Source organism: Aspergillus caelatus (genome assembly GCF_009193585.1).
Source record: "Aspergillus caelatus strain CBS 763.97 unplaced genomic scaffold BDV27scaffold_309, whole genome shotgun sequence".
NCBI lineage: Eukaryota > Fungi > Ascomycota > Eurotiomycetes > Eurotiales > Aspergillaceae > Aspergillus > Aspergillus caelatus.
Window position 1 is genome coordinate 23310 of NW_022475572.1, and position 15805 is coordinate 39114.

The 15805-nt window shown below is 49.2% G+C and overlaps 4 protein-coding genes across 4 annotated transcripts; 2 read left to right on the plus strand and 2 right to left on the minus strand.

Annotated features, from left to right (window-relative positions):
- Positions 1-1877: 1877 nt before the first annotated feature.
- Positions 1878-4577, plus strand: BDV27DRAFT_150171 (1-phosphatidylinositol-4-phosphate 5-kinase; the record flags this gene model as incomplete). Its single annotated transcript, XM_032071183.1, has 4 exons — positions 1878-3007; positions 3079-4039; positions 4101-4241; positions 4317-4577. 4 exons carry the CDS (start codon positions 1878-1880, stop codon positions 4575-4577), a joined length of 2493 nt encoding a protein of 830 aa, XP_031921840.1.
- Positions 4578-5645: 1068 nt separating this feature from the next.
- Positions 5646-8374, minus strand: BDV27DRAFT_137217 (putative transcription initiation factor TFIID subunit 12; the record flags this gene model as incomplete). Its single annotated transcript, XM_032068940.1, has 2 exons — positions 6445-8374; positions 5646-6363 (listed from the first exon to the last, which is right to left on the minus strand). Coding segments are annotated over exons 1-2 (1814 nt in total), but the record flags the coding sequence as incomplete, so codon positions are not given.
- A 636-nt stretch (positions 8375-9010) lies between these two features.
- BDV27DRAFT_64124 (uncharacterized protein) lies at positions 9011-10545 on the minus strand. Its single transcript, XM_032077170.1, has 4 exons — positions 10296-10545; positions 10125-10232; positions 9706-10071; positions 9011-9644 (listed from the first exon to the last, which is right to left on the minus strand). Exons 2-4 carry the CDS (start codon positions 10187-10189, stop codon positions 9335-9337), a joined length of 741 nt encoding a protein of 246 aa, XP_031921842.1. The 5' UTR covers positions 10190-10232; positions 10296-10545; the 3' UTR covers positions 9011-9334.
- Positions 10546-10839: 294 nt separating this feature from the next.
- BDV27DRAFT_150175 (proteasome regulatory particle lid subunit RPN3) lies at positions 10840-15065 on the plus strand (the record flags this gene model as incomplete). Its single annotated transcript, XM_032071184.1, has 5 exons — positions 10840-11362; positions 11403-12700; positions 12787-12883; positions 13656-14839; positions 14904-15065. The coding sequence occupies 5 exons, from the start codon at positions 10840-10842 to the stop codon at positions 15063-15065; spliced, it is 3264 nt and encodes a 1087-aa protein (XP_031921843.1).
- Positions 15066-15805: the final 740 nt, after the last annotated feature.

Consider the following 15805-nt stretch of genomic DNA (forward strand, 5'->3'; position numbering starts at 1 on the left):
ACAATTGTAGTATGATGTCTCTAGAATTCTTTCACGAGGGTTATATACATACTGCTCCAGTATAATACTAGTAGTAGGTACTACGTAGTGGAATTGCCGCTACGTAGTACAGCTGCATAGGTTATGCAGTTTGCCGCCCCGTGTCCGTGTCTCCGTGAAGTGTCACTTGTCATCGTGATACATACACATACAGCGGTACTTCGGGATGTACGTAACCCGTTGTTTCAGTTTGCAGTGTATGAGGCGATGGGCAATTTCTAACTGATCTTGGCGGATAAATATGTACATTCTGGGAACCGAACCCGATTAATCGACCTATGGATTTTATGCAAAAAGTGTCCAGGACTACGGTTCCGTCTACAGCAAACCTTGATCTCTACAGTTTTGATCCGACATAATGTATATACAGACCTTGTGTGGATACCATATGACCTAGATAGATTATATTAATACTAGTACAGGTATTGTTACCTAATTGTCACTGTACGGAGTATTGTAGTAAGTAGTAGATAAATCAAAGCAACACATGGCTGCCATTCCTTATCTTCCGTGATACAGCCTTGGGGGAGGGGGACTGGTTCCTTACTTATCTGTATGATGATTACAATACACAGGGCTACCCCCGTTGCTGGAAGTGGTTAATAAATGCTGGCTACTTAATCAAAACTGTGGAGCAAAAGATCCATCCTGACCAGGCACAATAACTGACACAGATGGGTCCCTCCGGGTTTCCTTGTAATAGTATCTACCAACCAGCCTCATTTTCTTTTTTCTTTTCTTTTTTTTTTTGCATTGTGATTTTTATGATTATACTTACGGAGTAGTATTCCAGTGAAAGAGATATTTGAAAGAAAAAAATAAAATAAGAGGGAGAGCACTTTAGTTTCTCTGCCTGCCACGGAGCATTGTCCATCTGTTTCTTTATCCGTCAACATTAAAGGTTCTGTATGACCATATTTATATCTACATTAGGTACGGAGTATACATCCCTCTTTACCTACTAGTACTAGTATACCCTTATACTAGGTACAAGTACTGAAGGTACTCAGGACGTACGGAGTCTAGGTATGTATATACAAGGTACCTCATCTCATACATACTCCATACAGTCATACAGTGTAATACCACCCCTTCTCCAGGCACCCTTTTTTTTTTGCTCTTGTACGCCTTTTTTTTTTTTTTTTCCTTTTTTCCTTTTCTTTTCTGTCCTGCCCAGACCCAGAGTTACAATACCAGCCCATACCAAATTGTGAGGTCTTTTTCCTCCTCCCCTTCCCTACCAAGAAATAATACCGTCAGTCTTGTTCCTTTTCCAAAGTTTCCCCCCAACCCATCAATCATCCCATAACGTCGACTTGGTCTGCTTTTCACACACTCTCTCTACTACTCGTCCTCCTTCCCCTCCTTGTCTAATTCGCCCTTTAATCAACAGCTCGTCCTTTCGACATTTTTGTCCGGCTTCCCTTTATTTTCGCACTCATTAATCGTCTTGGACTCGAACACGTTTGCCAGTGCCGGTATTGGTCGACATACATTTCGCCATTTTCCTTTCTTTTGATGAACATGCCAATCCGTCGCTAAATTGATACCACGCCCTCCCCGGCTGGTGGCTTCAGCTCGACTCGGGGACCTTTTCACTTGCATCTCGAATCTTGCCATTGATCACTCGCTGTCACTCTCCCACCCCCTTCCTTTCCACGCTATCTTCCCTCCCGTCGTTGGCCGGAGAGACAGCCGATCCCGGATCCCGCCCAGCACGCTGGCTGTTTGCTGAGCTTAGTAGGCCCACGCAGGTCTCACGTCACCGTTCTATCCCCTCCTTTCTATACACACCGTTCGGCGCTCCCACTTTGCGCTGTAGTCGAAATCTAGCGATCATGCCATCCTTTTCTAATGACAGCTCTTATCAGACGGCCACTGCCACGGCTACCCACCCTCGTTCTTTTGACTCTCCGCCAGGGAAACCGCACGATAAAAGTCCCGTGGGTAACACTTTTCTGTGGACAAACTGGCCCAATGGCGACACCAGTCACCTTGACGCCCCCGGAAACGACCGCCAACCGCTCGCGAATGGCAGTGTGTATTCTTTGAATGGGCCCCGATCAAGCGCCAGTTCATACAACCGGGATCTGTCACTCTCGAAAGATGGAAGCATGCACTCATTAGGCCATGTATCGGCCCGAGACCCACGGGATGGCGGACGGCCTTCCATGACTCACGAGCAGGATTTCGTGCGGAAATCTACTGATGTCGGTGTTGGTGCAGGTTCGGCGACGGCGTCACTAATCAGTCAGCAGCCTAATGGTACATCACTCAATCCACGATCGCCAAATGGAACACCTATGATGAATGGGGATCATGCTCGACCTTCTGCCGATGGACTGGTTTCTCCGGAATCGATAGGGAACGTTTCGGAGACATGGCAGTCAACTTCGCAACCCAATGACACAGGACGTCTCTCACCTGACCCTGGCCGTCTATCCCCGTCGCAGAAAAGCCCCCATCGGTATTCTTCCCCCCCGCTCCCATCAAACACAGAACAACCAGAACCGGCGAATTCCGGCCTTCGACATCGGCATACGCTACAAGTCCCAAGAAACACTAGCGGCCGTCGAAGTAGTCGCGACCACTCCGAGGATGCGGCATATAGCAGCGGACGATTGTCTCCGACAGGAGGAGTTCGTCGTACCTCTTTCAGTCTTGGCCGCCGGGCCAGCAAAACCAATCGCTCAGATACCTTCCTGGACGAAGCTAATCCTGATGAGGATGCAGCCAGATGGGCAGAGGCCATCAAGCAACGGAGGGCTTCAAAGAGGAGACGCCGGGATGACGACGATGACGACCGTGTTATCGTGGGAACAAAGGTGGATCAAAATCATGTGAACTGGGTCACAGCGTACAACATGCTTACAGGAATCCGGTTTACCGTCTCGAGGATCAATGCAAAGATGGACCGGGAACTCACCCCTGCCGACTTCGAGGCCAAACATAAATTTTCCTTTGACATGTATGCCCTAGTGTCCCTATCCCCTATCCTATGGTCACTCGTTCTTTCACTTACACTAGACCCGTGGGCAGAACTGGCAATGAGTTAACACCTTCCGCCAAATACGATTTCAAATTCAAAGACTATGCGCCTTGGGTCTTCCGACATCTGCGAACGAAGTTCCGGATTGATCCTGCTGACTACTTGATGTCTCTCACAAGCAAGTACATTCTTTCAGAACTGGGCTCGCCTGGGAAAAGTGGAAGCTTCTTTTACTTTTCGAGAGACTATAAATACATCATCAAAACCATACATCACTCCGAACACAAGTTGTTACGCAAGATCCTCCCAGAGTATTATAAACACGTCGAGCAGAACCCCAACACACTGATCTCACAGTTTTATGGCCTTCATCGTGTCAAGATGGCCTATGGACGCAAAATCCATTTCGTGGTTATGAACAACCTCTTCCCGCCTCATCGGGATATTCATCAGACTTTCGACCTGAAGGGCTCGACGATCGGCCGTGACTTGCGCGAAGAAGACCTTGAGAAGAATCCACGGGCCACTCTGAAGGACCTGAACTGGGTCCGAAGAGAACGTCACCTCGAGTGCGGGCCATCGAAACGGGAATTTTTTCTGGCACAGCTTGAGCGGGATGTTGAGTTACTGAAGCGGCTCAAGATCATGGATTACTCTTTATTAGTGGGCATCCATGATTTAGAGAGAGGAAACGAGGAGAAGCTTCGCGACAAGACACTGCAAGTTTTTCAACCCGGCGGTGATCGAGAAGAAGAAGCGAACCCGAACATGCTCATGCGCACACCGTCGAAATTGGAAAATGAGCGCAAGGCCCGTGAGCTACGCATGTCCCTCAAACGTGAACGCCCAGTGCCTCTGGACAAGGCAACTGCAAAAATGCCAGAAGAGATCCTCGATGAAAGAAAATTCCATGTCTTCTATTCCGACGATGGGGGGTTTCGAGCCACTCATGAGAATGGTCAGCCTGGGGAGGAGATCTATTACCTTGGAATTATTGATTGTTTGACACACGTGAGTTAATGCTTGATGTAGACAGTATTGTTTACGAATATAACGCTGACTTTTAGATAAGTATGGCATGGTGAAACGGCTAGAGCACTTCTTTAAGGGCCTGTCCCATGACCGGAATCAAATTTCACCAGTACCCCCTGAGGGTTATGGTGACCGCTTTGTGAAGTTCATCAAGGGCATCACTATGTCTAAAGAGGAAGCGGTACGTTGCCGGGAGTCTCGGCAACTAGGCAGGGCATCTGCTGAGCGTACGCCTTCTGTTGAACGGACAATACAGGCAGCGGAGAAGGAAGCGGCCAAGGATGTATCTTTTACGCACCCTCGGACGTTATCCACAGTTCGGGACCCCACGGACACCAATTCAACGGGTCCAACTTCGACACTACCGATCGTAGACGAGGCCGGCGAGGCCAGTAGCGTTGGTGGACAGAGTCAGCATAGCCGACACGGCGCTCCGCCAGCGTCGGAGAAGAAACTGCCACCACTCCCTCACCAAGACCATCTTCGACCCGACGGGAAGAGAAAGGCGATCGCTTGAAATGTGTATCCCTACTCTCTTTCAGCGAACTATCTTCCCTAACCTCAAGGCAATGAATTCTGGTCGATTCTCATGATACCCTTTTTGCAGCTCAAAATTCCTTCTATATATCCTATTCTTCGCGCCGTGGGTTCACTCTTTGCCTGCGCAACGCATTCTCTCTTCCATCTGCCCCCATCTAATCTCTGGAAGAAACCACTCTTGTGATACTGGCCATGCTACCACGATTGATGTGAGTTTCTTTCGCTCTTGGGCACCCTGTGCCTGTCTTCACAGGACGCCCCCTTTTGCCCATCTAATATTTTATCACCTTCTGTTTTCGAATAACATACCGACTTGGTCCCATTTTTGAGACCGTACTTTCTTTAACCACCAGCATGGCAAGCGGTTTTTGATCATGTGTCCCATCATTTTTCAAACATCTACTTACCCACATCCCTCTCTCTCCTTATCTCTTTGAGACCCTTTCCTTTTTGTCCATGTGTGCGTGCGTATCTATTCTGTCTCCCTCTTTTCTGTGTGAACGACTCAAGTCGCCTCTTTGAGCGTTGGAGTCTGATCCACGCTGACTGGTTCTGGCTTTGTCTCCAGTCTACTCTCGACTGCTTTTATATTCATGTATCATCTTCTCCTTTGTTTGAAGTTAAAGGTCGGTCCTTCGACTCTGCTCTTTCTTTTGTTGATTTTTTTCCTCCCCTTTTTTCTCTGCTTTTCTACCTCGTATGTCGCTGGCTGAACGTTGTCCGCCATTGTTCTAACCGCTTTACTTTTTACTGTCTTTTGTATACATGGATGGGAGAAGCGAATGCGTTTAATCTTTGCATGAGCAGGTCTGAGCGGTTTAATTATGTGTGTTTTCTGTGTTCTTTTTTTGTTGTTAGATTGATAGAAGACGCACAATAGGCGCTGTTCTTAGAGAATTGATACCAATCCGCTTTTGTTTCAAAAAGAAGAGAGTGGGAAGATGTCATTGACCCCGGTTCCGCTATGTGTTTTGTTTCTGTAGAAAATGGTATTCAGGAATGAAAGGAACTACATAAGGCCGTTTTCCCCAGCCGTGATATTCTGATTAGAACCCAGCCATTGATTACTGAAAACGTACTAGATGAATTCGTTCTTCTGTTTTTATAGTAAGCATTCTTCTCGAACTCACACCCCGGTCCATCCAACTCTCCCAAAGTGGGTATAACATTCGTTACTTGAAAAACTTCCATGAAAGAAACGCCATTCTACATGCCAGTTCAGCGCAGCCAGAACCCAGAGGGACAAGTGCAAAACGACAGAAAATAAAGGCAAGAAAAGGAAACGAACAAAAAGCCACCCATTGACGCCAACTACCGAACCGTGAGTGAAAAAATTGGGGCATAAATGTTAGAACGGTGTTGTTAAGACAATTTGTTAGAAGATAAATGAAGGAGGGCAGCCATATAAGGAGGCGGTTGACACGTGGGCCGTCCATGTAGGTATATGATCCCCCCGGGAGATGATGACCGCGAGGGTAAAGATAGGAGAAGCGCAGTAGATGCAAGAATTATTCAGCCTTGCCCTGTGTCACTTTGGCAGCTTGGATGGCGGACATTTTCTGGGTCCAGCCTTGTGTGGGCTGGGGCTTCTTGACGGTGCGAAGATCATCAGTTGAGAACCCAGAGATGCGCATGTTGTAGTTGCGTTCGAGAACAAGTTGAATATCTCGGATCTCGAGGGTAGATGACGGGCGTAGTTTGGCAAGACGGCAGGCGGCGGTGATCACATCGTCAACGAAGTCGTCGGCCATTTGGAGGATGAACTGATGCATGTTAGATGATTCTCATAGAAAAGACGGCTGGGGGTTATTAGTCTTGTTACGAGGGTAAGTGGAACAATATACCTCTTCAGCATCTGGCGTGAGTCCCTCGCCCTCTCCTCCTCCAGTCACCTGGCGAACCAATATGTCAAGCATTTTCTTACTTAGCACTCGCTGGCCTTCGCCTTCAAGGACGTACCCAGGGTGTTTTTGAATCGCAGGCTGACCCATCATACCCATAGCGCCGTGGCTGGGACCACCTGACATGGTTGGCCGCGCTGGTGCCATAGTGACAGGCTCCGGAGGAGGGACATTCAGGGTTTTTGGAATGGCCATATTGATATTTCGTGCAGTGTTATCAGCGGCTCTATTGGGGATGTAGCCCTGAGGATGCGCATGCGAGTTGGTCGCAGGCTGCGACATGTTCTGTTGCTGGTTCATATTATTGTTTGCATTGTTATTGGTGTAGTTTTGAGCAGCCTGAGCCATAGCAGCTTGCTGGGACAAAGGACGTGGGGGCCCTTGTACATTCACTGGCTGAGCAGTAGTAGGCGTGGGCGTAGAGCCATCCAAGTTAGGTACTTGCGTGAATGTGACCTGTGAGCCAGGAGCTCCTGGCTGAGACTGGACTTGCTGTGGCGGTTGTGGATGCTGTTGTGGCTGCGGCTGCGGCTGCGACTGTGACTGCGCTTGGGGAGGAACGACTGGTGGTGCGGCAGGCGCGGCTGGAGTGACAACCGAGGCCGCTTGTGCAACGGGTACTTGACCTTGTTGGGAGACTGACGGTGACATAGCTGTCTGGCCAGCTTGGCTTCGTGCGGCACTTACCGCAGAGGTAATAGTATGAGGGGCAGGCGTTGGGGCCTGTCCAGGATGCATTGACACGGGAGTGTTTGCGGGGCGACCGTCAGAACCAGCAGGGACAGTGGGAGCTGGTGTGACACTGGCACCTTGTGGTTGACCTGTAACATTTTGTACGCCTGCTCTCTGTTGCTGCGCTTTGAAGTTTTCTTGTTGCTCTTTGAACTTGGTCAAGAAGTCACCCCCTTCTCGGTACAGCTTCTCTGCCGCAAGCTGTCGATTTTTGAACTCCTGTAGCTCCTCCTGGGTCATATTTCCGGCAGCCTGGCGCTGGCTAAACTGCTGACGTAGCTCCGCTACACGCGCCCTACCGATTTCTTGCTTTTGCAGCGCAATGCCGTATCGTAACCTGGCCTCCGGAAGCCATGACTGTGCTTGTTCTTGGCTGATATTGGGAGGTAGAGAGAATTGCAGACTGTTGACTTTTTGTTGGATCTGAGGTAGGAGCTGATTGAAAGTTTGAGGGTTGACCGACTGCGGGCGCTGACCAGGCTGACCAGGCTGGCCCTGGAGCTGTTGTTGCTGGAGCTGGCGATTCTGTTGGAATGCCCGCATACCCTTCATCAGACTCTGAGATATCTGGGTAAGCCTCGAATGCGCGTGCTGATATTCTGTGCTCTGAGGATCGCGGTTGTTGAGGACCTCCCAAAAGTTGCGCACCAGCTGGGTGTGTTGACTCTTTTGCTGCTCGGTGAGATGAGGGAGCTTTTGGACCTGATCGGTCCGGATCAGATTTGAGTGCTGGGTAACCATGGGCTGAGCCGCAGGAACCTGTGAGCTGTCCATTCTCTCGACAATAAATTTGACACAGAGCGGGAGCGAACGTCTGGGTAACTATAGATATGAGTGGGCCAAAGGTAGATGTAACCCCGAAAGCAAGGGAATGATGGGTTGAATCCGTGCGACAGTTGAATCGTCAAGCTACGCGTATGAGGCCACGAAGCGGCCGGACAAGAGTTGGCAAAGTTCAAGTCAATTAGCACAAGGGCCGATAGCTGGCAATAAACACCGCAGTCCCCGTCAGGAGGGATAGATTGAACGAACGATTCGGGCTCAGAATAACTGAGGATGGTCGGAGAGTTTGGGAGCCTCAGGTCTTCCACGGCTTGGCAATCAGTGTTGCTCCCAAAGCGGTAATCCGGGGTCCAGTGACTTTGTGTATCACTCTTTTACATTAATTATGTCTTCTTTTTTTAATGTCGGGTCTATAGTGGTTTTTAAAGAATCTTGATTCTTCTTTCGCCATATATTTACTTGTTTCTTTTTTTCTACGACCTCGAACCCAAATTGTAAACCATCCAGAATCAATTATCAAGGACTATGTATGCTCGTTTCCAACAAAAGTGAGTGCGATACCTTTGGATATTAATCTACACGATAACATTGCCTTGTACTACAGCTCTCATGGGAATAGTTGCGCTGGTGAAACCACAAGAATGTCACAGATGGCAACACTAATTCGATAACACGAACCACACAAAACGGCTATTAGCCCGAGCTCTTGATGACTGGTACGTCGGAAACCATTTAGTGAGAACAATATATTACTGATCCAGCAAAGAATGCAGGACTGGCAAATGATCGATTAACCATCATCCTGCTATGGACCACATATCAGGGTCAATAGGTAATGAGAAAGACCCGACAAGCGGCGTATCATAGTGTCTCGTTCGTCTCGCAAGCTTGACGTGAGGCGTACTAGACTGGGCATGACACCGAGAATGATTTGGGAACCTCAGCAGCGGGACAAGCCGACGACATGGTTCCAGTCAGCTTAAAACTGTAACCAGCGGAACAATGGCATGCCCATGGCGGCTGAAGCATGTAAACTTGGGCAAGTCGTTCAAGGTTTTAGTCCGCGGCATATCGGTATGTTTGTCAGACCAAGTATGAGGTCACTAGATCAAAGTGCCGTATCTGGTTGATACTTCATGTGAACTCGAAGTGGCACGAGCCCAAGGGCGAGTTTTGGAGCGTCGGGGTCAAGCAAGGTTCACCGCTGGGACTTGCAGCTCGTGGCAGAACTTTGACAGACATTAACGGTTGGACAAGACTTACGATCTGCACCCCTTGCGTGATATCTGAGCCATAGAAACAGAGTGTAAAGGACTAATCATCCAATCAAGCCACCCAAGTCCCGTTCCATACCACTGACGCGGGCTTCTAAGGTTCTCTTCATTTTCTCTAGCTCTCGTAACTCGTCCATTTCCTGCTCAATATCGGCATCTGTCACGTCGGCTATATCTGGTTGCAGCGTGTCTGAGGATTCATAATCGTCATAGTCGCCTCCGTATGAACGGCTCATCTTCTCCAATTCTGCGGTATTTCTTGCTACACGATCCTCTAAGTCGACAATCGAGTCAGTAATCAGTTGATGGCGGTAACGAAGACTCGCGATCTTTTCTTGTGCCCCTGAGACCGGACTATGAGCAACGTCAGCAAACATGCGCTGCGAGTCAGGAGAGTGAAGCTGTTGCTACTTACTAGACGTTGCAGAGGATTTCTGCGCCTCGGAGAAGCACGTCGACGTTGACCTCGCTACGCCCTCTAGATGAAGTGCCTGCTGATCGTTTGATTTCTTCCATCATATCTGACCCCAAGACTCTTGCAACAGCGGATTGGTTTTTGTTATTCCTGGCTGCATAAATCCGACTGGCCATTGACTCTCCCTCTGTCTCCGATGGAAATACTGTTCCTCGGCGGGTTGACCGACGCTGTGAAGCATTAATTGTCTTCACAGACGGGTCTGTTTGGAAAAGAGCCCGTTCATGGGTCTCGGTATCGCGAATAAGAGCAGTGATGTCGTGGGGGCCTAAGAGAGCGTTTGTGAAGATCCGTGGTGGGGGAAAACTGGAGTGGATCGATTAGCAAGTTGCTGGAATCTTGAAATGGAGGATACTAACGGTAGTTCAGCAATGGCATTTGAGGAGAGCAGAATCTGTTCCAGATGGCTGTCGAGTAAAGACATGGCGGCTGTAAACCTGACGTTACCTCGGCGCTATGCTTGCGTACTTTGGAAGTCGTAGTTAGTAGAAGTAAACATGCCGCCGAGTGCGGTTGCCAAGAGGACCTACCGAAAGCTGCTTTGCTTTCCTGGGTGCCTCAGGCGACGGACATGGACAGTGAGTGGCAACCCAGCAACAGCGGTCGGCCATGAGGAAATTCATTACGGTCTTCCTCGATCATCCGTTACGTGAGAAGCCTCAAGCAAAGCAGAATCATCTGACAACCATTTGATTGCAGATAGTGAGGCAAAGCTCGTACCTTGCGCAGGTGACCTGTTGCTTTTGAGGTCGTTAACTAGTTAAGCTGCTGATACTGACTAAGCCCGGTTGGTTCTCTCGCTGTCCATCATCATCATCTCAAAGCCCAAACCCTTGACATCACATCAACCACCTCATCAACCTTCTTCCCACCCCCAACGATCATCCCCCCCTTCATCATCCTCATTGTTCCACTGTTCTTCTGCCCGCACACCCCTAGATTCTTTATATTCCTCAAGTACTTTTCAGTGTCTTCCCCGACCTGAGTTCCATTTCATTCTCTCCCCCCCCTTCCTCTGTTACCGGTACCGCGGTCCTCACTGCTCAGCTTAGCTTACAGCTGAAAACCGAAAATATGCCGGCCGAGAGGCGTTCCTTGAGATCGAACAGCAAGTCGGATAGCTCTTCATCTGCTAACGGTGAAAAGGCACGCTCGACTTCTCAAAACTCAAGCTCCAATAAAGACAAAGTCGCGCCCACCCGCGCGACTGCCAGTAAGACCAAAAGCACGAGAGCCGCTTCTTCCAACAACACTTCGAACTCCGGCATGGGTGAACAGCGGGATCAGCCGCGCACCAACGGTTCGGAGCCGACGGAGAATGGTTTGAATGGCTCTGAGGATGTTGAGATGGGAGAGGATACGGCAGGTGCGCCTACATCCTCATTCAACGCCAGTAAGGATCGGAAAGGTGACGAGAAGATGACTGTTGTAGTGCCCCCTACCAAGGGTTCGAGGTTATCCGGCGATAAAGGTCAGGACCAGGAAGGTGATGTCGCAATGGAAGGTGCGGAGGGCGATGAGTCCCAGAAGCCCGAGCCAGAGATTGATCCCAGAGCCAAGGCCATCCAAGGTTGGTGTTCCTGTATATCGTCATGCGGTATGATGGGAGCTTGTTAACGACCCTGCGTTCTTTTTAGACATCAAGACCAACTTTACCCTTCTCGAGCGAGCCGTCGCCCATTTCGACCCCAGATTTACCCTCCGTGTCTTGCGGTCGATATCTTCGATGCGCAAGCATATCACATCTGATGTACTGGCAGAGGTCCTTGTAGAGAGCTATCCCCCATCGAGTCCCACCGCATCCTTCTTACTTGAAGCTATCGGCGAAACTGGAGCTTTCGAGAGCGCGGTGGCTAGCTCCAAGATGGACGTCGAATCGGAGAAGACCAAGTCAAGTTCCAAAGAGATTCTGCCAGAGATCGATACTTATCTGTCTATACTCGTTCAGATCTACCTCTACGACAACAAGGAGATCCACCGAGGTGCTAAGTTTTCGACGAGCTTAATCGAGCGTCTGCGAACTATTAACCGCCGCACTCTCGACTCTCTAGCAGCTCGCGTATATTTTTATTACTCCCTCTTCTTTGAGCAGATTGCTCCTCTTCCTCCGTCTCCTGCTGCCACGGTTACGACGATTCGCCAGCCATTGCTTGCAGCTCTCAGGACGGCCGTGCTTCGCAAGGATGTTGACACCCAAGCTACCGTTATGACATTGCTTCTGCGCAACTACTTGTCCACGTCCCATATTTCACAAGCAGATCTGCTTATCTCTCACAACCGTTTCCCACAGTCCGCATCGAACAATCAGATTGCCCGGTACTTGTACTACCTGGGCCGTATCCGTGCTATCCAATTACAGTATACTGATGCTCACGGTCACCTGATCGGCGCTACTCGAAAGTCACCCTCCAGCCACAGTGCGCGTGGGTTCTATCAGGCCTCTCATAAGTTGCTCGTGGTGGTAGAGCTTCTCATGGGAGACATCCCCGACCGTGCGATCTTCCGTCAGCCTGCTCTGGAACGTGCCATGCACCCTTACTTCCTGCTTGTCCAAGCCGTGAGTGTGGGTGACCTGGATGGCTTTTTGAGCATTGTAAATACGCACAGTACGACATTCCGTAAGGATGGTACGTACACCCTTATTCTGCGCTTGAGGCAAAATGTTATTAAGACCGGGATCCGGATGATGTCGCTGTCTTATTCTCGCATCTCCCTGCGGGACATTTGCCTCCGCCTGGGGCTGGACAGTGAGGAATCAGCGGAGTACATCGTTGCTAAGGCGATCCGGGATGGTGTGATCGAGGCCACTCTGGACCATGAGCGAGGATTTATGAAGAGTAAGGAAGTTGGAGATATCTATGCGACCAGAGAACCTGGCGAGGCATTCCACGAACGCATTAGAGCTTGCTTGAGTCTTCACGACGAAAGCGTCAAGGTTAGTTCTATCCTGACTCATTACTCTGTATCTGTCCTTGTAAAATGGATTAGGTAGAACAGCTACTCACATTACGTACTTGATAGGCTATGAGATTTCCCATGAACCAGCACCGCCTAGAACTGAAGAGTGCACAAGAGGCCCGGGAGCGCGAACGGGAACTGGCCAAGGAGATCCAGGATGGTGATATGGATGATGAGGATGCTGGCGCTGATTTCGACGCCATCTAATGGTTACGAAAACTATCACACGGCGATGTAGAATCCTGCCATATGTTGGGACTAGGGCCAGATGGTCAGGGTCTGATGGGTTTCAATTATTGTGTTTTATCTGCAAATCTGTTGTTTCGGGTGTGTAGGAGGGGAATGTGCAGGATTGAGCTTTGCCGGCGTGATGTTCCCTGTCTCCTATATTCTTACCAAACCATTTCTTTTGTGCAATAGGGCACGTTCATTTTGTAGATGTTGTCCGATCAGCTCGTCCATTCTGGTCTTGATGGGCATGTGGGCCTAGATATCATTGGTAATTTCCATCCATATTCTAGACTAAGATTTTCTCTTTTCCCCTTTTTTTTGTTTTTATTTTTTTTTTAATTTTTTTTTTTCTTTTTATTGCCTAGTTCTCTTTCTTTTCTCTTGCTCCGTGGGTACAGAGGGAACTTGTCTGCCATGATGATGGAGAGGCGGATGTAAAGGCCGCTGTTAACATCTGCTTTCAGCGATCCGTTCCGGCCCGAGCCAAACTCCGTCGGCCAGTGAGCAGAGCTCAGCTAAAATCTTCGGCCGGCTGATATTTGCGGACTTCCTTAACTACGCGGTCTCTCACCCCAACAAGCTCCTCCTTCTTCGACTTACGTTCTTTCCAGCTTCCATTCCCCATTTGTATTATAGTTATATTGTCTCCTACTCTACATTTTAATTAACATCTGCCAATTAGCGTCTCTTGAGCATGAAAGCTCGAGCGGTCCCGGCCTCTGGCCTCGTCCTTCCATCACGGGTCACGCCCGCGACATCAATATGCTGGCAATGCCTCCGCAATGACCTTATTTCGATCCAAAGCAGTTCGCAGACGCGAGCATATCATCCTACCCGACGGAAATCCGCTTCTCCGTTTGGCGCCGCCGTCACCGCCGCCCAGACTCTCTTCAAAGGACTCCCAAAAGCCCCTCCAGGGATTTCAGTAGATCCCTTGAGGATCGTGGGTAAGGAGCTCAAATTTTTGACGAAAAATATTCGCCAATTGTTGGGATCAGGCCACCCTACGCTGGATAAGGTGGCCAAATATTACACCAAGAGCGAGGGCAAGCACATGCGTCCGCTTCTGGTGTTGCTGATGTCCCAAGCAACTGCGTTGACTCCCCGGCACGGTCGATGGAGCTCTGCACCGTCCTATACAGTGAACGATCCCATCAGCTCCCCGTCCGTTCTTGCGGATACCAATCCTGATTTAAATCCGCTTGTATCTTCCGCGGAAGCCAAATACGACTTCTCTGGCGACGATAATATCCTGCCCACTCAACGACGACTCGCCGAGATCACAGAACTCATTCATACCGCATCATTATTGCACGACGATGTTATCGACAATGCTGTAACCCGCCGGTCATCCAGCTCTGCTAATCTTCAATTCGGAAACAAGATGGCCGTGTTAGCGGGCGACTTCTTGTTGGGGCGTGCATCCGTTGCTCTGGCACGCCTGAGGGACCCTGAAGTCACCGAGCTGCTGGCCACCGTTATTGCCAATTTAGTGGAGGGAGAATTCATGCAATTGAAAAATACCGCTTCCGACGAAAAGAACCCCGTCTTCACGGATGAAACCATCTCTTACTACCTGCAGAAAACATACCTTAAGACTGCTAGTTTGATAAGTAAATCGTGCCGTGCGGCTGCGCTACTTGGTGATAGCACTCCTCAGGTCGTCGAAGCTGCGTATGCATATGGACGCAACCTGGGACTGGCATTTCAGCTAGTGGATGACATGCTGGATTACACCGTTAGTGATGCTGAGTTAGGCAAGCCGTCAGGGGCGGACTTGGAGCTGGGTCTGGCGACTGCCCCGCTCCTGTTCGCTTGGAAGCAGAATCCTGAGTTGGGACCGCTGGTTGGTCGGAAGTTCAGTCGGGAAGGCGATGTGCAACGGGTATGTGTTCCGAAATCTAATGTGAGGTGTTGGAAGGAAGTGACTGACGACGATTGACCTCTAGGCCCGTGAACTTGTTTATCAAAGTAACGGTGTTGAAAAAACTCGTGTTCTGGCCCAGGAGTATGCTGACAAGGCTAAGGCCGCGATTAGCAGCTTTCCCGACAGTGAAGCCAAGGATGGCCTCCTTCAAATGTGTGAGAAGACGATGAATCGGAGGAAGTAGGGGGCGATGTACACGGCATCGTTCTTTTGCGTCTGACATCGCGGTGGGTGGATGTCTAGGTGTCGTTGCGCCAACTGTATCCTACTTCCGGCATTATAATTGATGTCCTTTGTATCACTACAATTGTTTTTGTACCATTGCCTATTTCTGCCTCTTTTCTCAATACTTGACGCGTCTGTTCGATTCAATGACAGTATATTTAAGTGTCATGGATACTTGGGAGAGGGCCTACTGCTTTTTGAAATGAATGAACTGTATATAGATCTAGATTATATAAGGTAAATTAGGTTGTGGAAACTGAAGGCTCTCTATACATTGTTCCTGCGAAGGTCATAAAAGCTCAACTTAGGGAAAATGGGACACCTGTAAATACTATGATTTTGGTTAATTTTCCCCGTAGGTCATCTGACCAAGTGATACCACGTTTGTTGCATCGGGGTTGCAGGAAGTTTCAAAAATATTACCTTAGTACTAGTAGTGTGGTATTGATTTCTCCGGCGCTAATGCTACTTACTACTAAGTTGTACAGTACCATTACTGCCACTCTATGGAGTATAAACAATACAAATCATGTGTGTATTGTCGTTACCGCAGTCATGTGCTATTTGAAATGAACAAAGATGCAAACAACAACTTCTTGGGAGATGTAGCCGTCTCTTAGGTCAGCAGACCCACCCGCCATTCGGCGTGTTGGTCTGCCTCACCTCAACGCAAATTCCCACTTCAACGCAAAATTTGAA